Raw genomic sequence first — 24,823 nt, forward strand, 5'->3', positions numbered from 1 at the left:
GCGGTGCAGATTTTTTTTAAATTTGTGGCGTGTGAGTTTATGATGCCGACTGGTTGTGCATTTGTTGCAGATTTTCCTCATTGAGTTTATAGGTTAAGTGAAAATTTGCAGAATAGTTGCATTTCAGCAGCAAGAATTGCAACTAGAAGAAAAAAACAAAACCTAAATCAATAGTACACGCAAATATAGCAAACTTTGTAGAACATCTCATTAGAGCAAAATTCCTCTTTCTCCACTTATCAGGCTTTTCTCACTCTCTCCCCTGTTTCCTAACTGTTAACTAACTGAATTTACTGCTAAAATCCATGTCATGTGAAGCAGAGATAAAGACAGATCACGGAAGGATCAGGTAACCTGCTGCCCATATAAGTCTATGGAGAAGGGAGGAGGTAGCAGGAGGAGGTAATTGCTGGAGGAAGACACAGAGAGAAGTTTTATTAAAATCTAGCACCAGGGTGAAACGGTAAAATACTTACTAGAAGCAGCATGGAAGAGATTATATAGCAACAAGTAGCAGTGTAGTTGTGAATCAAGCACTGGGGTAAGATAAACTCCTTATCAGAAGCTGCAGCGTCTGTCTGTTTCTGTCCTCTGTCAACCTCAGCAGCTCCCTCCTCCTGCTCTCCCCTATCCATAGACTTCTATGGGCAGAATGTAACCTGATCGTTTGTGATCTGTCTTCATCTCTGTCACACTGAATATGGATTTTAGCAGTGAATTCAGAGTGATGAAAAGAGGCTGGAGAAAGAGAGGCATTTTTCTTTAATAAGATATAGCACAAAGTTTCTTGTTTTCATTTGTACTGTTGATTTATGGGAAAAATTGAAACGGTCTGTGCTAAGCCAGCATCCTGGTATGACGTTTTGTCCCATTTGACCGTAACAGCCAATCGGGCTGCAGCATCACATGGGACAAGACATCATCCCAGGAGGACGGCTCAACACAGACCAGCCCGGGGGAGCAGAGACTCTCTGCTATCGCAGAACCAGGGGAGGCGAGCATAGACGAGAGGCGCTCTTAAGATAAGCCATGTCTAACCTGGCCAAATTCCTGTTAATGCACGCCCAAATTTCACCCAGCCTAGTGTCACTATCCTTGGAAAAACTAAAGTGAATGCAGCAGTAAAACGGCATGGTGGCCCCTTCATTTTTAGGATTAACGGCATTTCCGCACAAATTTGTCAGAAATAAATCGTGGCATGGCCTATCGGACCGCGTATATACAGCGATTAATCTCCACATTGCTTAGAGGAGAACGTTTCTGTACATGCAGAGTCAGGCAGATCCTGTATGTCTCTAGATTAAGAAGCCCTAACTCTGTGTAATATTTATATTTGTGACCCTGTAATACTGCCCCATATACTGTAATAGTGCCCCCTGCACAGTAATGGTTCTCTCCTTTGTGCAGCACACAATAATGGTGCCTTTTAGTGACCCCACACGGTGATAGACCCCTTTCTGTGCACCACACACTTTCATAGTGCCCTTGTTGTGTCGCACAAAGTAATAGTCCCGTCCCCCCCTCCACACAGTTATGATGACCCCTTAGTGCCCCCACATAAAGATGCAGTTGGACAGTGGCACAAATGTGGCATGTGTCCCGGGACAGCGTCTGAAATCCAGGACTGACCCACTGGATCTGGGACTGTTGGGAGGTTTGTTAATAGGTCTGTCTCCGTGACCGGTATCCACGGACTGTGGTATAGTATGCATAGCGTATTGTGGCAAGGTTTGCATATTGCTCCAAGCTTAGGTCGTTCCGTTCTCTTCCATGGTTGGCATAGTTACCAGCCCAAACCCATTTGCACAATACGCTTTCTGTCTGAAGGAACCACTTCAGTATTCAGTCCATAGTAACTCTTAGCAGCTATAAGATATTTTATAGTTTTGTATTGTCCTTTTTGTAACCCATTTATATATTCCAGTATTGGTACTTCACAATGTGACACGGTATTCCCTAACATGGCTGCTCACTTAGGCCTCTATTTTTTCTGTGCTAGTATTATGGCGGAATAATGAAGCTCTTCAAATGTATGGATTCACCTATTTTAGGGTGACTATTTTACAAACTTTTTTTTTTTCCCCGCCCTTTTTATCTCTTCAGAAAGAAATCCAGGCAATGAGTCAGTGCCACCACCCCAACATTGTGTCTTACTATACCTCGTTTGTAGTAAAGGATGAGCTCTGGCTGGTAATGAAGTTACTGAGTGGAGGTGAGTGATGTCTGCAACTACACTTAAAGGGATATATAAAGTACAGTGAAGTTTACCGCTCAGACGGCACTGGTAACAGTCCAATATCATTCAGTATGGACTCTCTCCCAGAAAAATGCAGTGGACAGTCCGCAATCCAATGAGGGTGTGGATGGTAATTCTTATCCTTGTAGTTCCACCAAGCTCCTTATCGTCTCTCTCCACATTCAAAGAAATCCTGGTAGGAAAAGGATCTTATGTCTCTAATAGATGGAAAAAGGAAGACACATAGTGCAACACCCTCTGCAAAAAGATTGCTCCACGCCAAGTTTAATCCATACTCCTAGAAGTAACAAGCAATAAAAGCATCAAGGTAAGTAAAAATCTTTAAAATTTCTAGGCGGCACACCAAACACTCTCGCCCGACCCTGGGTTTCGCCCTTCCGGCTTCCTAGATGCCCCAGAGGAAGCCGGAAGGGCGAAACCCAGGGTCGGGCGAGAGTGTTTTTTGGCGTGCCGCCTAGAAATTGTAAAGATTTTTACTTACCTTGATGCTTTTATTTCTTGTTACTTCTGTGAGTATGGATTAAACTTGGCGTGGAGCAATCTTTTTGCAGAGGGTATTGCACTATGTGTCTTCCTTTTTCCATCTATTAGAGACATGAGATCCTTTTCCTACCAGGAGTTCTTTGAATGTGGAGAGAGACGATAAGGAACTTGGTGGAACTACAAGGATAAGAATTACCATCCACACCCTCATTGGATTGCGGACTGTCCACTGCATTTTTCTGGGAGAGAGTCCATACTGAATGATATTGGACTGTTACCAGTTCCGTCTGAGCGGTAAACTTCACTGTACTTTATATATGTTATTTAGGGTATTTGTTGGATCATACCCAATTTAGTTTTGCCTACTCCGGTCTGAGAGAGATTTTGTGGGTATTTGAGACAAGAGAAACCACCATTATATTTACACTTAAAGGGAATGTGACGCTAGAAATTTTTTTTTTTAAGTTAAACTGTTAGTATATAAATGATTACACATTGTTCTAATTTTTTTAATTTTTTCACAAGTCAGGAAATATTATAAATTAGATTCTAATTTATAACATTTCCATGTGCTGGTCACTAGAGGGAGCAATTCCCAAAATTGCAGCATTGGCATGTGGTAAAGCAACCTCATTGCTTTATGCTGCAAAATTGGAGAAGACACACTCGCTCTAGTGTACTCAAACAATCCCCCCTCCCTTATCCTGGCGGCTAGTGCCAGGAGAAAGGAGGGGGTTGAATGTTCAAACCTCCTACACTGTGTGCCGCCATTTTTTGAGCGAATGGACAGTGTAGGAGGATTACATACAGTGGTAATCACACAGTATAACACGAACATACACAAACATAACTTAACTGCTCCTGCCGCCTCCGCTCCTAGTCCTTGCTTCTGAACATATGGACGGAAGCCGCGACCGGAAGTAGTCATCTTACTGTTCGGCCGCGTCTTCCGGTCCACATGAAAATGGCGCCGGATGTCGCTCGGCCGAAGACCTTCCTTTTGGACTGTGTGGGAGCAGCGCATGCGCCGTTCCCACACAGACGGCGTACACTATAGTGAATGGAACGGCTCCCGTTCGCATTCACTATGGGGATGTATGTGCCGTATTCCATCTCTGTATGTGTCGTTAATCGACACATATAGAGATGAAAAAAAAATGGCAGCCCCCATAGAGAAGTAAATGAAAGAAAAAAGTAAAACACAAATAAATAAAATTTATTTTAATAACATACTAAAATCCAAAACATATAAAAAATTTTTTTTACGTGACACCTTCCCTTTTAAGGAGAGATCTAGTCAAACTGATCTTCTGATATGTCATCGTTACATGTATAAGTCAATGTGGTCTATCCGGTTCCTTCAGTAGCAATTCAGAAACTGATCTGATAAAGCTGTCATAAATTCATTATAAATGGAAGCCATGACGTTAATGTGTTCAGGTATTGATCCCTGTGGTCAGTGTAAGTTTATCCTGTAGAGCCCTGGTTTCTATGTCATGCACTCATGAAGGCTGAGGCTAATTTCACATCCAATTTTTACTATACATCAGACGTGCACATTTTGACATGGAAAAAAAGTGTCGAAACGTGTACATTGATTTCTATGGTCAGAACGGATGCCCTAATTGTGTAGTTTGCGCATGCGTTTTGTGTGCTTATGTTCTATCCTTTACGCTTTTCAGGACTTGGGGAAAAAAAATAATCTACTACGCTGTTCAATACTACTCCAAAACGTATACCACACGTATACGTTTTTATTTGTATTGCAGTCAATGATGACGTATGCAATCTTAAACCCTACGTTTGCATACATAAAACCTATACATTGTTGTCACCATACATGGGAAATTACCCATATTATGAGATAAAACAGAGCCTCCCCCTGCCAAGCCCCTCAGTACTGGCGCCAGAAAACAATACAGCCACTCCCTACTTCTTCCTTTATATATTGACTTTACAAAGTTTGATTTTGCTCAAACAAAACGTATACGTTTTTAGAAGTAACAACGGACACAAACGTATAAAAACTTATACTAAAAAAAGTAAGCGTATGTTACAAATGCTTACGTTTTTGGAACTATAAAAACGTATACGTCGTCCTATTCCACAAACGTGTGCACAAGACGAGATCTAAATCAGGCCTAACAATCCTGAAACGGTTGAATGCAAGTTGGAACAACTTGTTTTGTCATTTTAGTCCATATATGTGGTATGACTATTTCTAGATGCATAGTTTGCCACATTGGCAGCACTGCGTGTCAAACCTTCTGAGTTGTCCAGTTTTTATTGGCCCATCTAGGCCTTATTGATATGCGCGTGTCTGATTTTTGTCTGCAAATAATGGGCCATGTTTTATCCATATGAATGTTCTTCGTGTCCACTGCCTGGTGTCACACTTTTTTTTTTTTTTTCTGTATTTCTTTAGTAATTGATCTGTCAAAAACGGGCCGTACTCTGATGTCATTCATGTGCTGTCGTTTTTTTTTTTTTTATTTCTTTTCTTTTCTTTCCACGCATCCTTAGATTTCAATAGGTGACTCTGGGCTGAAAAAAATGGTCCAGAATAGAACATGCTATGAGTTTTTGTTTTTTTCCCCCAATAGATATGCTCCTTTGGTAAAAAAAAAAAACAGTTCAGTCAATACAATCATTGTACATATGCCACCATTTTCAAATGCGAGTTGAAGCGTCTCAGGTATTTAATGATACTGCTAACAATCATTTTTTTGTATACATATTAATTGGATAAGGCTATATCCACATTGGCGTTCTGTTCCTTCGAGATTCCAGCGTTTTTGCCAGCAAGAATAATGTAGCCTGCAGTGCTATATTTGCTGTCAAAAATACCGGAAACCTGACAGTCCCCTTTATAAGTCAATAGGATCCATCAGGATTTTTGGGGTCCATACCTTAGTCCCATATACGTCATCAAAGCTGTCTTGGAAAATGGACTTTGTTGACTATAGCAACCAATCATAATCCCGGTGTCCGTTTGTTTTAGGCCCCATGCATAACCGTAAAAAACCTCCGTAAAAACGGAGCCATTCACTTTCATTGAACACTGACACCTTTCCGTAGCACTACGGAAGGGTGTCCGTGCCGTGGAAATGTTCCGGGAATTATGGAACATGTCCGTCGTTTCGCATTTTGCGGGCCGTGCTCCCATACTTTGTATGGGAGCACGGCCCGAAAATGCGGCTGTCAGTCAGCGGCCGGCCGTGCCCGCAATCGCGGGCCGTGATTGCGGGCACGGTCGTGTGCATGGGGCCTTAACGTTAGAACCTTTTGAATTATTGGTGTCTAATTTTAGGTCGTGATCTTCCAGTAGACCTCAGAACGAAGAACAGTAGATCCTTTTTTTTTTTTTTTGCGAAATCTCTTTTTATTGAACAAAATAGCAATACATACAAGGGAAGACATCAATCAATGAAAGTCAGTTAACAGGTTGTACATTAAGGCAACAGAGCGTAAATACATATATTGGGTGTAAATACATAAATCTAAAGATGTTGCCGTATAGGCACCGCATAGGATAAATCATCCTTACAAAACCGGCTAAACCCAAAATCTCCTGGGCTGACATGCATCACAATACAGGTTCGAAATAAGAGACACATAACACAGGGAAAAACACAAAAATGGCATTATCTGGTATCACGCACTTAAGCTGTGTTACATTATTACATTCGCCAAAAGGCTGTAAACAAAACTTGAGCGACCACTAAATGAATAACAGAATGCGTGGGTTCATGAAGACAATGTAGTAAGAACTCACTGTACTCAGAGAGATAGTTTAACATGTACTATGTACTCACCCCTCGGCAAACAGGTCACGTTAGGGCTTGCAACCCCCCCTGGCCAGCCAGGGATTCCACATCTTTAGATATTTTTCCCTCGCGTGATTTACCCAGGCAGCCAATTCCTCCAATCTACAAATCTGGTGCACTTTATCTAACCATAGCTCCACCGTTGGCGGGTTAGATTGTCTCCAAAAAGTAGGGACCAGCAATTTAGCCGCGGAGATCATGTGAGTCGGGAGATTATGTACAGACGGAGTGAAGTCAGGTAGGGGCAGCTAAAGCAATATCAATGCAGGAGTCAGTTTAATATTTGTAGAGCAGACGGAGTTGATTACTCTTTCAAAACCCCTCCAAAAACTTGTCATTTTGGGACAGGTCCACCAAATGTGAAGGTAGGAGCCGGGACCCTCATGACACCTCCAACAGGAGTTAACAGTGACTATTCCAATAGAGAATAGGAAATCTGGGGTTCGATACCAGCGCGTAACAAGTTTGTAGGAATTTTCTTGCATGCGCACACATGTAGAAAACCCCTGGGCGGCTTTCAATATAAATTCTACTTCAGATTTGGAGAAGAACAGTAGATCCTTGATATTAGGTTTGTGTGTCCTTTTCTATTAAAAAGCTCATTGGCAATCCATGTAGAGCAACAGCATGGTCATGTATGAAGAAGACGTGGTGGTGTCAAATGTTCAATAAGTAGCTAAGAGTCGCTGCTATCTTCAATATAGAGGCATTAGAGCATCTAAAAAAAGACGCATTAAAAAAATTTTGCCGCAGCGTCCTGCATGCCACGTGTCTCTCAGAGATCTAAGTCAGGCTCCAAAAAAAAAAAGAAAGATTCCCATAGTGAAAAAGTTTGGTCACTCCTTTTCATGTCATATATTCAATATCATCTCCCTCATACTAATAAGTGTTGGATTCTACCTGACCCACCTATGTCTCCGCTGTCATTTTAGGCGAAGATTGAGAGAATCCCTAGAAGGAGAAGAAATATTGTGTAACTAGTAATTAGATTTAGCATTCTGGATATAATTGGAGCGTACGAGATTGAATGATTTGTTAATCCTCGAGGATATGTCTAATATCGGATCTGGAAGGTCTTATTAACCCTTTCATGACCAAGTGTCATTGATGCTCCTTTGTCCAGGTCAAATTTTCCATTTCTGATATGCGCTTCTTTAAACGATAATATCTTTGCAATCGCTTCGAATATCACAACTATTTTTACTTTGCTTTTTTTTTTTACAAAACTTATGAGGCTTTTATTTTCTAGATTAGTTTAATTAATTTAATGTTTTTAATTTTTATTATGAGCAGACAAATCCCAAAAAAAACATTTTTGTAACTTTTTATATATATTTATCTATATTAACCCCTTAGTGACCACAATACACCTTGTCACGGCGGTCGCTAAGGGGCCTGAGGCTAGGCCGTCGCCTTTTCACGGTGTCCCGTGCAGGCTCTGACAGCCGGGCTCCTTCTCCAACGGCCGTGATCGAAGTTTACTTAGATCGCGGCCGTTTAACCCGTTAAATGCTGCGGTCAATAGCGACCGCAGCATTTAACATGTTTACAGAGGGAGGGAGCTCCCTCTCTCACCCATCGGCGGCCCGCAAATTCAAATGCGGGCCTCCGATGGGGTGCCATTGTAGCCAGGGCCTCATAAAAGTCCCCAGGTCTGCCCTGGGCATGTGCTTATTAGGACGTGCCAGAGGCATGACCTAATACACTGCCTGTCAGATTTACGCTGATGGGCAATAATGCTTTGGTATACGAAGTATACAAAAGCATTGTAGCAGCGATCTAAAGATTGCATAGTGAAGTCCCCTAGTGGGACTAAAAAAATAAGTAATGTGAAATAAAAATCTTTTTTTTTCCTTAAAGAGTGGTTTTATTTAGTAAAAAATAAATAAAAGTACACATATCGCTGCGACCGTAATGACTCAAACAATAAAGTTAATATGTAATTTAAACAGCAAGGTGAGCACCGTAAAAAAAAACGCAAAAGACAATGGCGAAATTGCAATTTTTTTCCATTGCCCCCCAAAAAAAGTTGGAATAAAAGTTAATCAATAAGTCCCATGTACCCCAAACAGTACCAATCAAAACGACGTCTCGTACAAAAAAAAATCAAAAAAAAATCACTACATTGACGGAAAAATAAAAAAATTATGGTTCTTGGAAAGCAACGGTGCAAAAACAAATAATTTTACTTCAAAAGTGTTTTTATTGTGCAAAAGTCGTAAAACCCCCAAAAAAACTATACATATGTGGTATTGTCGTAATCGCACCGACCAATAGAATAAAAGTAACCTGTTATTTACACCACACTGAACGGCATAGAACAATGGTGGAATTTCAGGGGTTTTTTTCTACCCCCCCACCCCCAAAAAAAAGTTAATCAAAAAATGATATGTACCCCAAAATGGTGCCATTAAAAAGTACAACTAATCCCGCAAAAAACAAGTCCTCATACAGCTATGGCGGCGGAAAAATACAAAAGTTATAGCTCTTTGAATGCGACAACAGAAAAACTGAAAAAATAGCTTGGCCATTAGGGCCTAAAATAGGCTGGTCACTAAGGGGTTATATGTATATAGATACACTGTTGCAGCTCTGTAACAATTAGTCTTCTTTCCTCTCCGTCACCCTGGATCGCTGTATGCGGAGAGTGAAGAGGAATATATGGCTATATACACACGATAGTGAAAAAAAGGGCAGTTAACAATGGATCAACTTTCCGTTTTTCATGGCTGTTTTGCATCGTGTCTCAAAATTTGAATCCATTTCCGGTCCGTCTGACTGTTTTTAACCGCCATTTGCCATCCGTTTTTCATAAACATTAAAGAAATGGATGAATTTTGTTAGTTTCTTTTCCCAGCCACCTGAAAACACCGTGCCCATGTAGATAGTGACGCAATACCCCTGTAGATAGTGCCAGTGCCCACTGTAAGTTGTGCCACAATGCCCACATAGTGCCACACACAGTGCCCATGTAGATAGCGCCATTGTCCCCTGTATGTAATGCCCATATAATGCCAGTGCCCCTGTAGATAGCGCCACGCCGCCTGTAGATAGCACCACATCGCCTCCAGATAGTACCCCCACACGTAAATGGCACCCCCTTCCTGTAGATAGCACCACTGTAGCTACCTGTAGAAGTGGAATCCCTCTGGCCGGGGATTCCTCTTCTAGAGGGAGTCCCTGATGTCCCTGTCCATATATTGACCGTGACCACATGGGCTTACTCTAAAAGCAGAATTGCCTACCAAAGCGTCGGCAGCTGTCTGGCAGGGGATTCGACTCCAGGAGTAGCCCATGACGTCACTGTCCATATGAGGATAGTGATGCCAGAGGCTTCTCCAGTAGCGAAATCCCTGGTCAGAGACTCCTAGAGAGAGCACCTGACGTCACTATCCTAAGTGACGTTATTATTTTAATATTATCTTTGTGAGTATATAACGATGATGATTTATTTTTTTATTTATATAGCGCCAACATATTCCGCAGCACTTTACAGTTCAGGGGGTACATTGTACAGACAAAATTAGACGTTACATATTTACAAAACTAATTTACAATTCAAACAAGAGGAGTGAGGACTCTGCTCACAAGAGCTTATAATCTATGAGGAAATAAGGGAGACGCAAAGTATAAAAAAATGCTTAAGTACAATGGTCCAGCCATCTTTTATACATAAGGGGTAGTACAAATAAAGCTGCATGAGCCGGTCACCAGCCAGTATCGATGTATGACAGACATGAAGTTTATTAGTGTGCAAGGAGTGTGGGGGGTACTGCTGAATGAAGGGTCCTCATTACTAATGTGAAGGGGGCCAGGGAAAGCAATTAGATTAGGGAATTTTATAGGCCTGTCTAAAAAGATGTTTCTAAAACTGTGGAAGTTGGGTATTAATCTGATTGTCTGGGGTAGTGCATTCCAGAGGACTGGTGCAGCACGAGAGAAATCTTGGAGACTGTAGTGGGAGGCTCGGATTATGACGGATGTTAATCTGAGGTCGTTGGTAGAACGTAGAGCGCGAGTAGGGTGGTAGACAGAGATGAGGGAGCAGATGTAAGGAGGTGCAGCACTGTGGAGAGCTTTGTGGGTGAGAATAATAAGTTTGAATTTAATTCTGAAGGGGATGGGTAACCAGTGCAGTGACTGGCACAGGGTAGATGCTTTGGTGTAGCGGTTGGTCAGAAAGATGAACCTGGCTGCTGCATTAAGGATAGATTAGAGAGGGGAGAGCTTAGTGAGGAGAAGACTGATTATTAAAGAGTTACAGTAATCGAGACGAGAGTGAATCAGAGCAACAATGAGAGTTTTGGCTGTTTCCACAGTAAGAAAAGGGTGGATTCTGGAGATGTTTTTATGGTGAAAGTGACAGGAGCGTGCAAGTGATTGTATGTGAGGAGTAAAGGAAAGATCTGAGTCAAAAATAACCCTGAGAAAGCGGGCGTGCTGCCTAGGAGTTCTGGCAGTGCCACACACTGAGATGGAGACATCAGGTTTGGGTAGGTTAGTAGATGGAAGGAACACAAGGAACTCCGTTTTAGAAAGATTCCATTTCAGATAGAGAGTAGACATGATGTTAGAGACAGCGGACAGACAATCACTGGTGTTCTGTATTAGGGCAGGGGTCATGTCACGGGAATAGGTATATAGTTGGGTGTCATCAGCGTAGAGATGGTACTGGAAGCCAAATATGCTGATGGTTTGTCCAATAAGGGGCTGTGTAGAGAGAAAACAGAAGCGGGACGTAGGACTGATCACTGGGGAACCCCAATAGCAAGGGGAAGAGAAGTAGTAGAACCAGCAAATGACACACTGAATGAGCGGTCAGAGAGATCGGAAGAAAACCAAGAGAGAGCCATGCCTTGAAGGCTAATAGAGTGGAGCATGTTAAGTAGGAGTTTGTGGTCTACAGTGTCATAGGCTGCAGAGAGATCCAGAAGAATCAGTAGAGAGTATTTGCCATTAGATTTAGCCACCAAGATCTAGTTTGAGACTTTAGTAAGGGCAGTTTCTGTGGAGTGTAGAGTGCGGAAACCAGATTGTAAGGAGTCAAGAATTGAGTTAACAGCGAGATAGCAGATAAGGCGAGAGTAGACCAAGCGTTCCAGGAGTTTGGAGATGAAGGGGAGATTAGAGACAGGTCGTAGTTAGCAACGCTGGATGGGTCAAGAGTTGTTTTTTTCAGTAATGGGTTTATTATGGCATGTTTAAAAGAGGAGGGAAAGATTCCAGAAGAAAGGGAGAGCTTCAAAATTTTAGTCAGGTGACTAGTTAAAGCCGAGGAGAGGGACTGGATGAGGCGTGAGGGGATAGGAGCACTAGATAGTAGGACGAGAAGAAGAGGAGCCTAGAGACTTCTTCTTCTGTTATTGGGTCAAATGCTGAGAGTAAAGAAGAGGGAGTGCGGGAGGGAAGGGGATTGTTGTTACTAGGGGACCTGGAGATATCATGTCAATTGTCTGATGTCAATGTTAACTTTAAAATAAGTGGCCAGGTCTTCAGCACTGAGATCTGTGATCGGTGTCTGCACTTTAGGACTAAGGAGGGAATAAAAAGTATCAGAGGTGTTATGGATTATAAGATAGTGTGGAGACTAGAGAGGTGAAATAGACTTGTTTGTCTTTGTGAAGGGCAGAGTTGTAAGTTTTGAGCATAAATTTGTAATGGAGGAAATCTGACAAGTACATTTCTCCATAAACAACGCTGTTGCAAGTGTATACGCCTTCAATTATAATGGAGACTAAATCTCTCTTAACCCCTTCCCGACATTTGACGTACATGTACGTCATGGAAAGTACTGACTTCCCGGATCTTGCCGTACATGTACGTCAAACGTTTGGCACGGGCTCAGAAGCTGAGCCGGTCCCATCATCACCGGATCTCAGCTGTATCTTACAGCTGACATCCGACTGTAACGGCGGGGACCGAAATTAGCTTCGATCCCCGCCATTAACCCCTTAAGTGCAGCGCTCAAACGCGATCGCTGCACTTAAGGTGTTTGCAGCTCATCGGAACCCCAGTAATGAAATTGCCGGGGTTCCGGTGGCTGCAATGGCAACCGGAGGCCTAATACTGGCCTCCCGGTCTGCCTAGCACCGAAGCCGGTCAAGATCCGCCCGGCGGCGGAGCCTGATCGGCTTCTGTAGCTGCCGGCAAGATGGCGCCGGGTCAGGAGCTGATCCGGCGTCATCAGCGGTGGAAGTCAGCTGTACTGTACAGCTGACATCCACCTGTAACGGCAGGAACCGGAGCTAGCTCCGATCCCTGCCATTAACCCCTTCGATGCAGCAATCGAAAGCGATTGCTGCATCGTAGCGGTTACAAGCAGATCGCCAGCCCTGACAGGCAATCGGGACTGGCGACTGCTGTTATGGCAACAGGAGACACAATGGTCTCCTGCTCTGCCATTACGGAAGCCGATTTAGGCCCCGCCGGGAGGCGAAGCCTAAACGGCTTGCTGTCAGTGAATGACTGACAGATCTAATACATTGCACTACATAGGTAGTGCAATGTATTAGAAAAAAAAAAATCTGACCGTTGGACCTTCAAGTCCCCTAGTGGGACTTGAGAAAAAGTGTAAAAAAAGTATAAAAAAGTGTAAAAAAAAGTGCAAAAAATAAAAGTTTGAAAACAATAAAAGTTTCAAGTAATCAAATAACACACAATCCCCCTTTTACTCTTATCAAGTCCTTTATTATTGAAAAATAATAATAAACCATATGTATTTGGTATCGCCACGACCGTAACGACCGGAGGTATCAAAATATTATATTATTTATTGCACGCGGTGAACAGCGTAAAAAAAACCCGTAAAAAACGTTACCAGAGTTTCTGTTTTTTAGTCACTTTGCCCTACAAATATTACAATAAAAAGTGATCAAAAAGTCGCACGTATCCAAAAATGGTACCTATAAAAACTATAGCTCGTCCCGCAAAAAACAAGCCCTCATACAACTCCGTCGACAAAAAAATTAAAACGTTATGGTTCTCACAACTTGGCGACAGAAAAAATACATTCTTTTTACAAAAGTAATTTTATTGTGCAAAAAGTTGTAAAACATAAAAAAGTTCTATAAATGAGGTATCGCCGGAATCGTACTGACCCGCAGAATAAAGGTAACATGTAGTTTATAATGCGTGGTGAACTCTGTATAAAAAAAAACCAAAAAAAGCTGTGCCAGAATTGCGTTTTTTGGTTTACCTGGCATCCCAAAAAATAGGATAAAAGGTGATCAAAAAGTCACATGTACCCCAAAATGGTACCAATAATAACTACAGCTCGTCCCGCAACAAACCAGCCCTCATACCGCTACGTCTATGAAAAATAAAATTAGTTATGGCTCCAATAAGTCAGGAAATAAAAAAATATGCAGTTGTGCCCGAGGAGAACATTTCTTCTGTTTCAAGAGGCGATTTATCAAGGACCTAAAATTAGGGAACCAGGAAGGGAGGGCCCAATCATATCCGATGGAAGCGACGGTGCCCGTATTATACCAGGATAATACTTTCCCAGCAAAATTCCCCAAACTACAAAGGCGCGGAGTGTGGACCAAAAGGGGGATAAGAAATGACACCATTTATCAGTGCGACACCGGCCTGTGCAGAAAGGATTGCTTCACAGCGTAACACACATCTATGGATTATTTTTATTTTTTTATACCACCTGACTATGCCCCTTATATACTCCGCCCCGCTTACATGTACCCCCACATTATAAAACACCAGCAATACTCAAACAAATATAGTACCAAGCAAAATCCGCTCTCCAAAAGCCAAATGGTGCTCCCTCGGCCCTGAACCCTACAGCGTGCCCAAACAGCAGTTTCCTTCAACATATATGGCACCGTCATACCCGTGAGAACCCTTTTAACAATTTTTGTGGTGTGTGTCTCCAGCGTCATAAGCTGGGCATGACATATTTGCCACTGAATGGCATATCTAGGGAAAAATATAAATTTTTAATTTGCACCATCCGCAGCGCATTCATTTATGGAAAAGACCTGTGGGGTGAAAATGCTCACTACACCCCTTAATAAATGCCTTGAGGGGTGCAGTTCCATAATGGGGTCACTTATCAGGGGTTTCTTTTTATTATTTCACATCTGAGCCTCTGCAGTTGTGAACCAATACTTTGTAAATCGCCAAATTAGGCCTCCACTCCGCATGGTACTCTTCACTTCTGAGCCCTGTCATATGTCCAGACAAAAGATTAGGGCCACATGTAGGGTGTTTCTAAAACCGGGAAACACCGCATAATAATTAGAGAGCTGTCTTGTTATGGTGGCACAAGCCGGGCACCACATATTGGCATATCTATGGAAAAAAATCCCATTTTCACTCTGCAACATTGAGCGCACACTAATTTCTACAAAACACCTGCAGGGTTAAAATGCTTACTACACCCCTTGGTAAATGCATTGAGGGGTGTAGTTTACAAAATGGGGTCACTTCTGGGGGGTTTCCACTGTTTTGGGCCCACAGGTGCCCAGAAACCAATCCAGCAACATCTGCACTCCAAATGGCGGTCCTTCCCTTCTGAGCCCTGCCGTTTGCCCAAACAGCAGTTTATGACCACATATGGGGTATTGCCGTACTCGGGAGAAATAGCTTTACAAATGTTGGGTTCTTTTTTTCCTTTATTTGTTGAGAAAATGAAAAAATTTGCGCTAAAGCTACGTCTTATTGAAGAAAAAGGACTGTTTTTATTTTCACTGCCTAATTCTAATAAATTCTATGAAACATCTGTGGGGTCAAAATGCTCACTACACCCCTAGATGCATTCTTCAAGAGGTGTAGTTTCCTAAATGGAGTCCCTTTTTGGGCGTTTTCATTGTTTTGTCCCCTCAGGGGCTTTGCAAATGTGACCTGGCCTCCGCAAATCATTCCTGCTAAATGTGATCTCAAAAAGTCAAATAGTGCTCTTTCCCTTCTAAGCCCTGCCGTGTGTCCAAACAGCCGTTTATTACCACATGTGGGGTATTGTTTTACTCGGGAGAAATTGCTTTACAAATTTTGTGGTGCTTTTTCTCCTTTAGTCCTTCTGGAAATGAGAAAAAATTAGCTAAACCTACATTTTCTTTGAAAAAATGTAGATTATTATTTTCAGGGCCTACTTCCAATAATTTCTGCAAAAAAACTGTGGTGTCAAATCGCTCACTATACCCCTAGATAATTTCCTCAATGGGTGTTGTTTCCAAAATGGGGTCACTTGTGGGGGGTTTCCACTGTTTTGTCCCCTCAGGGGCTTTGTAAATGTAACATGGCCTCCGCAAACCATTCCTGCTAAATTTGAGTTCCAAAAGCCAAATGGCGCTCTTTCCCTTCTCAGCCTCGCCGTGTGTCCAAACAGCCGTTTATTACCACATGTGGGGTACTGTTTTACTCGGGAGAAATTTCTTTACAAATTTTATGGTGATTTTTCTCCTTTAGTCCTTGTGGAAATGAAAAAAAATTAGCTAAACCTACATTTTATTTGAAAAAATGTAGATTTTCATTTTCACAGCCTACTTGCAAAAATTTCTGCAAAAAACCTGTGGGGTCAAAATGCTCACTATACCCCTAGATAATTTCCTCAAGGGGTATAGTTTCCAAAATGGGGTCACTTGTTTGGGGTTTTCACTGTTTTGTCCCCTCAGGGGCTTTGTAAATGTGACATGGCCTCCGCAAACCATTCCTGCTAAATGTGAACTCCAAAAGCCAAATGGCGCTCTTTCCCTTCTCAGCCACGCCGTGTCTCCAAACAACCGTTTATTACCACATGTGAGGTATTGTTTTACTCGGGAGAAATTGCTTTACAAATTTTGCGGTGCTTTTTCTCCTTTAGTCCTTGTGGAAATGAGAAAAAAAATCGCTAAACCTACATTTTCTTTGAAGAAATGTTGATTTTAATTTTCACGGCCTACTTCCAATAATTTCTGTAAAAAACCTGTGCGGTGAAAATGCTCACTACACCCCTAGATAATTTCCTTGAGGTGTCTAGTTTCCCAGATGGGGTCACTTTTGGGGGATTTTGACTGTTTTGGCACCGCAAGAGCCCTTCAAACCTGACATGGTGCCTAAAATATATTCTAACAAAAATAAGGCCCCAAAATCCACTAGGTGCTCCTTTGCTTCTGAGGCCGGTGTTTCAGTCCAGTAGCACGCTACGGCCACATGTGGGATATTTCCTAAAACTGCAAAAACTGGGCAACAAATATTGAGTTGCATTTCTCTGGTAAAACCTTCTGTGTTATAAAAAAAATTGTATTAAAAATGTATTTCTGCAGAAAAATATGAAATTTGTAAATTTCACCTCTACTTTGCTTTAATTCCTGTGAAATGTTTAAAGGGTTAAGACATTTTCTAAATGCTGTTTTGAATACTTTGAGGGGTGAAGTTTTTAAAATGGGGTGACTTTTTTGGGGTTTCTAATATATAAGGCCCTCAAAACCACTTCACAACTGAACTGGCCCCTGTAAAAATAGCCTTTTGAAATTTTCTTGAAAATGTGAGAAATTGCTGCTAAAGTTCTAAGCCTTGTGAGGTCATAGAAAAATAAAAGGATGTTCAAAAAACGATGCCAATCTAAAGTAGACATATGGGGGATGTTAATTAGCAACAATTTTGTGTATTATAACTGCCTGTCTTACAAGCAGATACATTTAAATTGAGAAAAATGCTAATTTTTGCAATTTTTCGCTAAATTTTGGTGTTTTTCACAATTAAATACTGAACATATCGAGCAAATTTTGCCAGTAACATAAAGTCCAATGTGTCACGAGAAAACAATCTCAGAATCGCTTGGATAGGTGAAAGCATTCCGGAGTTATTACCACATAAAGTGACACATGTCAGATTTGAAAAATGAGGCTCTGTCAGGAAGGTCAAAAGTGGCTAAAGAGGGAAGGGGTTAATAACCGAATATATTGCTCCCTATCTAGATATCTTTTATTGATCAGGAGGGCTGCAGCCCGTCTAGACACTGTTCAGTTCAGTATTATGTATATCGTATATTATATTGTATAACGTGCATTGTATATTATATATCGAAAACACCAATCAGCACTACTTTAAAAATAACAAGGTAGCCTCCCCGACATGTTTTGCCGTGACCAATGTCATCAGGGGAAGCTCCAAAACATTTGGGTGAAGGATAGGTGTGGTTGGTTGCCTTAAAAAAAGGAAGAAAAAAAAATAATCTTTAGGGTATATTGCCGGCATGGGGCATTTGTTTTGCCACAAAACTGACCCCTTAGGAAGTGCTGCCAACACAGCCCAAGTTAAAAACTAGAGTGATATGGTCTTGAAAATGTTCCAATCTTTCCCAAGGGGCGCAACGGGACATGGCCGGTTAGCTGCAGCTGTATGACACCTTTTATCAGTGTTTATAGACAGAATATTTTAAAGTAAATGTACAGCAGGTACCCAATGTACCTGGTGCAAAGCTTGTGCCTGTTTTGTAAACATTTTAAAGCCGCCTTCTCACACTTTTTTTTTTTTTTTTAAAGCACATGTAAAAAACGCCATGCGCTGCAATTATGTATTTCCATTAAAGATGGTTATAACGTGGGTGCTCTAACAAGTGACCCTTCAGCTCACGTCAACCTTGCTTTGCTATTCTCGGGAGACTCCCATTGACCGGGTATGCAGGAATTTAGTGTAACCGCACAGCAGCAAGGGCACTAGGTGATTTTATTACAAAAATCTGGATTTGCTACTGGAACTCATAAATGAAAATATTTAGAGTCAATAAATGCTTTTAAATATGACATTTATGAAAAACTGATTTTCTAACTCTATAGGATCCGTCTTAGACATCATCAAACATATTGTTGCAAAAGGAGAACACAAGAATGGGGTGTTGGACGAAGCAAGCATTGCCACCATGCTCAAAGAAGTTCTGGAAGGACTTGAATATCTACATAAGAATGGGCAGATCCACAGGTTAGTATTGTTGTATTGTGAATATATAGTTCTATAGGGGTTTAAGAATACTTGTTCTCTGTGCACTATGAGAGAGCTTATATGGCATATAGCAACATCAGTGATTTATCATCAGCATCTTCTAGGCAAGACCAGCCTGCTTTCTTGTATATAGCATTTCTATACCGTCGGCATGGGACAATTGTTTTCTATTGACAAGCTTGTCCCTGACCTTGTAGGCTCAACCAAAAATGAAGATATACTTATAGTTCTTGTTTCAATATTCTTTTTTTAAAACAAATATTGAACAACCCATGATTTCAGCGGGCTTATTAGAAACCATTCCTAGTACCACATTATAGTTGATATTGAAATGAAAGGGGAACACATATTTTGAGCCCAAAATTTCCTACTATTTGAACGTGGGCATAGGGATGCATATTATTTCTGACTAAATTAGTCTTGACCATCAAAATTACTTGTCATAGTCCGGTGAATGTGAGACTCTATAATTATTGGCAGATTGGTGACAAATACAATACTATATCCACTAGAATGAGTTGGGGAATCAGTCCGAAGACTTTTTAGAATAAGCGGTTATATGACTGGTTTTATGCATTGTTAAAGAGGCTCTGTTACCAGATTCTCAAATCCCTATCTCCTATTGCATGTGATCGGCGCTGCAATGTAGGTAACAGTAAAGTTTTGTTTTTTTTTTGTTTTGTTTTTTAAAACGTTCATTTTTGGCCAAGTTATGAGCTATTTTATATATATATATATATATATATATATATATATATATATATGCAAATGAGCTTTGAAATGGACAATTGGGCGTTTCTTTTTTCGTTATATCCAACTGGGCGTGTATTGTGTTTTTAACTGGGCGTGTTTACGTGTATGACGCTGACCAATCAGTGACCAGTCAGCGTCATACACTCCTCTACATTTATTTACACAGCAGCGATCTGCAGCCACATACACAGAGATTAACGTTAATCAAGTGTCCTGATAATGAATACACATGAAATCCAGCCTGGACGTCATGTGTATTCAGAATCCTGACACTTCTGAATCCTTTCTTTGAGATTCCAGCAAGCCTCGCGTAATCTCGCAAGATTACGAGGTAAACGAGATTTCTTTTCCCTTGCTGGAAATCTCACAGAAAAGATTCAGAAGTGTCAGGATTCACATGACGTCCAGGCTGTATTCATTATCAGGACACTTGATTAACGTTAATCTCTGTGTATGTGGCTGCAGATCGCTGCTGTGTAAATGAATGGAGAGGAGTGTATGACGCTGACTGGTCACTGATTGGTCAGCGTCATACACGTAAACACGCCCAGTTAAAAACACAATACACGCCCAGTTGGATATAACGAAAAAAAACGCCCAGTTGTCCATTTCAAAGCTCATTTGCATATATATAAAATAGCTCATAACTTGGCCAAAAATGTAAGTTTTTAAAAAAACAAAACTTTACTGTTATCTACATTGCAGCGCCGATCACATGCAATAGGAGATACGAATTTGAGAATCTGGTGACAGCCTCTTTAAGCAGTTTTCCCCTCTGCAGGCTCGATCTCTAATTCACAGTTTTCTCTGAGCTAGTGGGCGGCGCCTAACTGCTATCATGTTCTCTAATATATATATATATATATATATATATATATATATATATATATATATATATGATAGAAGCTGCAGCAGCATGGAGGAGATTATTCAGCAGTAATGAGCAGTGTAGCTGTGAATCCAGCACTGGGGTGACATAGAAATCTTACCAGCAGCCTGTGTCTTTCTCACTCTGCTCCCATTTTCTCGCCCTGCTCCCCCTCCATAGACTTGCATGCTGCGTGTGTTGCTGAGTCACACTCTCTGCTCCCTCCTCCTTCCCCCCCCTCTATATAAAGCTATAGCAGGCAGTGAAGTGACACCCCCCCCCCCCACATTTCGCAGCCGTCAATTCTGCTCTGTAACAAGGGTCAGCCAATGCTTGACAACCAGGGAATGGTAACAGGAAGGGAGATACCTAGTGGCAGTAACTTCACACAGAATTTGCATGAATAAAACAGAATTTTAACAGTAAGTAAATTACAAAGATGTTCTATTTCCGGTATACTATTCGATCACCATAAGTTGTTTGGAAAGTTAGTGCCCATTTAAGGATAAGTCTTGTTTTTCGGCTTCCTCAGTACTGCTTTTGAAGTCCGATTGATACCTCAAGGTATTTAGAACGTATCACTGGAATGGGGAGATAACGTTTTTCTTTCTTCGTCGTAGGTTTTTGTAGTAAGAACCTGCCTGTTTTTTACTGTTAAACAAGGAAAAGAAAACAAAGCGCACATAGTGCATGAACCAATCAAAAGCTTGGTGTGAACAGAGGTAAAGTTGTGCTAACCTGCTGTGGTTATGCCGGGAGCATAACATCCAGTTTGGCAGGGTCCAATTGTCCACCTGGATGTAGTGGTTTACGTCTGGGTTGCAGCCCGAGTTCCGATCCGGGAGGTGTGTCAGCCTTGATGTATAGACCATGGAATTCAAAGCGAAAAAAACATAGTATTACAAAAACCTCATATAGAAATATTCTATAAATACACGTTTAATTTAAAAGGGAGAAAAAAAGGTTTTTGTGTTTCTACTATATAGGGTTGCGCTTATGCCAATTAGATTAAATAGTATATTTGACTAGAAATAGTATTTAAATAAAAATGTACATTTAAAATGTGGAGGAATTATAAAGAAATTATCCTCAATGTATTTTTAAAAATAGGTAGGTATTACGTTGTCATAGTGATACGACGCTATGATTCTACGGAAGCCTACTGGGCTCATTTCAAATCGTAGTCGAAGGGAACAGGGATGCAAGACGTGTTGTGATAAATCGCTCAGGGGACAATAAAATGGGGGGGGGGGGGGGGATCAAAGCTTCCCTATAGGCTCCGGAGGTAAATATAAAACTACGCATATAGATGTATGACATTGTCAAAGAGTAAACATATGATTCTATAGCAAATTGTAAAAGCTTTTTAGATCTCATAAATAGCATAACCTTTTTAGTTATACCATATACCAGTATATGGAATATTTTAGTGTTCTTATTGTACTGAAAGCTATTTGAGTAAAGTCAAAAACAGTATAGTTGCTCACCCCATTATTTTCTTGACTAACAAGGTAGCAACTCTGTGCGATAAAAAGAGCTGATACTTTGTTATTCAGTAAAATACATTAATTGCTGATCAGAAGTTCACCAGTACAGGGACCAGTACAGGGACCCTGCCAATCCACTCTAGTTTCCCTGGCCCTGGGAGCATGACACGGGGGTGTTAAGTGCACTGGCACCTATATGTTTAGGTTTTGAGGTAGGCTTTACAGTGGGTATTAAAGTCACATTATTGTATAATCTTGTGTAGCTCAGACCTTTTAGGCTCAATGCACACAATGCGTATTATGTGCGGAATATCCGCAGCATAATACAGTACCAGCAAAGTAAATGATATTTCAGGAAATCTCCTCTACACTCTGTGGTTGTTTTCGGCACGTAAATTGACCTGCGGTGCGTATTTTAAAATCCGCAGCATGTCCATTTATCTTGCGTTTCTACTTGCGAGTTGTTGTATCTGCCTAGTTCTGAGGAAAAATGCACCAAAAACCGCAGCATGAAAACGCACCAATTTACGCATCAATACGTAAAATAATGCGCCATTAGTTGCTGGTTTTACCTGCAAATTTCCTGCCTTTTCCGCAGCAAAATACGCAACATGTACATATGTAGCCTTAGGTTGTTGTGATTATTTCACCTTGTTAGTCTGATTTCTTACGTTGTCATTTTCCTTAATAATGAGTTCACTATTGACATGACATATGAATCTGGTCTAACCGGTACGGAGTCTATTCTCATCTTCAGTCACAACGCGAACAAGTGTATTATACTTGACACACCTGAGCTGTAGGTTCAGTCTGAGGTATGGGTGTGTGGTTGTGAGAAAGTTTCTTCAGAAACTAGAGGAATTACCCTATTGAGGCCTTATAAACACGAGCGTGTCCGATTTGCATCCGTATGACTTCATGCGTTCGTGTGGTTTCCGTGTGTTGTCTATTTTTCTCGTTCGTGTTTCTTCTCTGCAAGCCCTTCCTGGTTTCACTTTTCTTTTTTTTTCTGCATTTCTTTAGCAACTGTTGCCTCAAAAATGGACAGTACACAAATGTAGTCATGTGTGCGGTCCGTTTTATTTTATTTCTTTACGCACCCATAGACTTTAATGGTTGAGTCTGGTCCATTTTTGAAACTAGGACATGCTCTGAGTTTCTCGCAATGAGCACGCGCTCTGTCAAAAAACACGGATGTGTGTATAGCCACATTTAATTGCATGGGTCAGTGTGCTGCACTGATGAGAAATACATGTGTGTGAATAAGGCCCAAATGTATACAATCTATGAGCAAACTTTAGATACAGAAGGTTTTTTTATATGGACAATTAAGAGCTTTTACTGCTTAAAATGTAAAATAAAAACTTGAACATGGCTATTGATATTGAGGATATATCTTAGGCCTATATATAGCGTCTGCTCTGTGATAAGCTACTGACCGTGCCGAGCACATGAACATGTCACTAGTCCTCTACGTGGAGGCTTAGCAAGTCTTCCTGACAATGCAGCATATCCCTGCACTGAGTACTGGTGACATTGCTGAGTCCCAGTGCTTTCTTCCTTAATCCAAAAATGAATGGTTATTTAAATCACTGAGTTGTCCTCATGTGACGTCTTGTAATTTTTGAGTTTTTTTTCCGCTAAGGCTTTGTTCAAAGCTGCGTCGGGGTCCCGTTCATGGGTTCCGTCAGACCTTTCCATCAGGGGAACCCATGAATGGAAACCATAGCTTTCCATTTACATTACCATTCATTTCAATGGTAATGCTTCCGTTGATAATGGTTTCTGTTTCTTTCCGTTCCGTGATTTGGATTCCAGAAGGATTTTTACTTTGACTGTGATCTAGTCTTATAGACAAATTGTTTTCTAACAAGAATATGATAAAAATCCTTTAAATTTTATATATAATATAGGTTTCCAATTACCTAAACTTCCTGTTTATACATGGAAACATGGTCATAAGTTTATAGTAATGCTTCACAGCATAAATGGAGAGATTTTAACCTCACGTATCCAAAAAGTTAAAGGGGTTGTCCAGTCCCAAAAATTGATGGCCTATCCTCAGGATAGGCCATCAATATCTGACCAGTCGCGGTCTAATTCCAGGCACCCACGGGGCTGCAGTGTTCGTACAAGTGCGGCTTCCCCATCATTTAATTTGCTCATACTGTAAATCACTGACCTACTAGTAGCGGCGGTTCACAGTATTACAGCCTTCTCCCATTCACTTTAAACAAAGAAGGCTGTACTACTGTGAACCGCCGGTATAAGTGTGTCGGCGATTCTCAGTGTGAGCAGTAAATGAAATGAAGGGGAAGCCGCGCTCGTATGAGAGCTGCGGCCCCTTCAAAACAGCTGATCGGTGTGGGCGTCAGAAGTTAGACCCCGAATGATCAGATATTGATGGCCTATCCTGAGGATAGGCCATCAATATTTTGGGATTGGACAACCCATTTAAGGCTGAGTTAACATCTGCGTTCTCAATTCCATTTTTCTATTTTGCCACGGGAGTAAAAGAACGAAAATGACGGCGTGCCGGATGCATTGCACGATTGACACCAATGCCGCCTTATGGACCCCATTGACTTTTATAATGGGGGTCTATCATGTTCTGTCGTGGGGTCCATTGTTTTGGGTGGAAGAATAGCGCGGCATGCTCTGCTATTTAAAGCGAGCTGTGCTGCAGGTATATTCGATGAAGTGCAGTCAGAAATGTTGTTTCTAATGTCCTTATGTGGGGGTCTTTATTTAACCTTTTGCATGACTTTTGTAAATGTATAGCTTTTACTTGCAGGCTTTCTGAGTAGGATAGGCTCTTCCCTGTGTGATACTTGCCATTAGTTTTGTGTCATTTGCTGCTGCCCACATATCCTATAATACTGTGTACAGGAGTATGCTGAGATAACCAGATGTTTCACTACTTCTACAAACCACGTTGCATGTGGTTTCATAGAAGACTGGGAGGAGGGGATGCAGCTGCAGCTTCTCTCCCCCTGTGTTTCTATTTCCTGGTTTACACTAGATGGATTTTTTTGGGGGGGGGACTGAGATTTCTGCACATTCACAGAGAGTTTGCCGATAGGTAAAGGAGTACTAAAGGTTGCTGAAAAGGGAGGAATATGCTACTTCTCCCAATAATATATAGTACAAAGTGTTATTTATATACAGTAATTATTTTGGGGAGAAAATTACAACAATAAGTATTCTTTAG

At 41.2% G+C, this 24,823-nt stretch overlaps 1 protein-coding gene across 2 annotated transcripts in view; it reads left to right on the plus strand.

Moving 5' to 3' along the window:
- Positions 1-24,823, plus strand: part of OXSR1 (oxidative stress responsive kinase 1) — a 132,788-nt gene that overhangs the window by 77,810 nt on the left and 30,155 nt on the right. For both annotated transcript variants that reach the window (XM_075827336.1, XM_075827335.1), the window contains 2 exons: positions 2,104-2,212; positions 18,342-18,483. In XM_075827336.1, the coding sequence (XP_075683451.1) occupies positions 2,104-2,212; positions 18,342-18,483 (251 nt within the window). The remainder of the gene's footprint in view (positions 1-2,103; positions 2,213-18,341; positions 18,484-24,823) is intronic.

Source organism: Rhinoderma darwinii, chromosome 5, assembly GCF_050947455.1.
Source record: "Rhinoderma darwinii isolate aRhiDar2 chromosome 5, aRhiDar2.hap1, whole genome shotgun sequence".
Taxonomy (NCBI): Eukaryota; Metazoa; Chordata; class Amphibia; order Anura; family Rhinodermatidae; genus Rhinoderma; species Rhinoderma darwinii.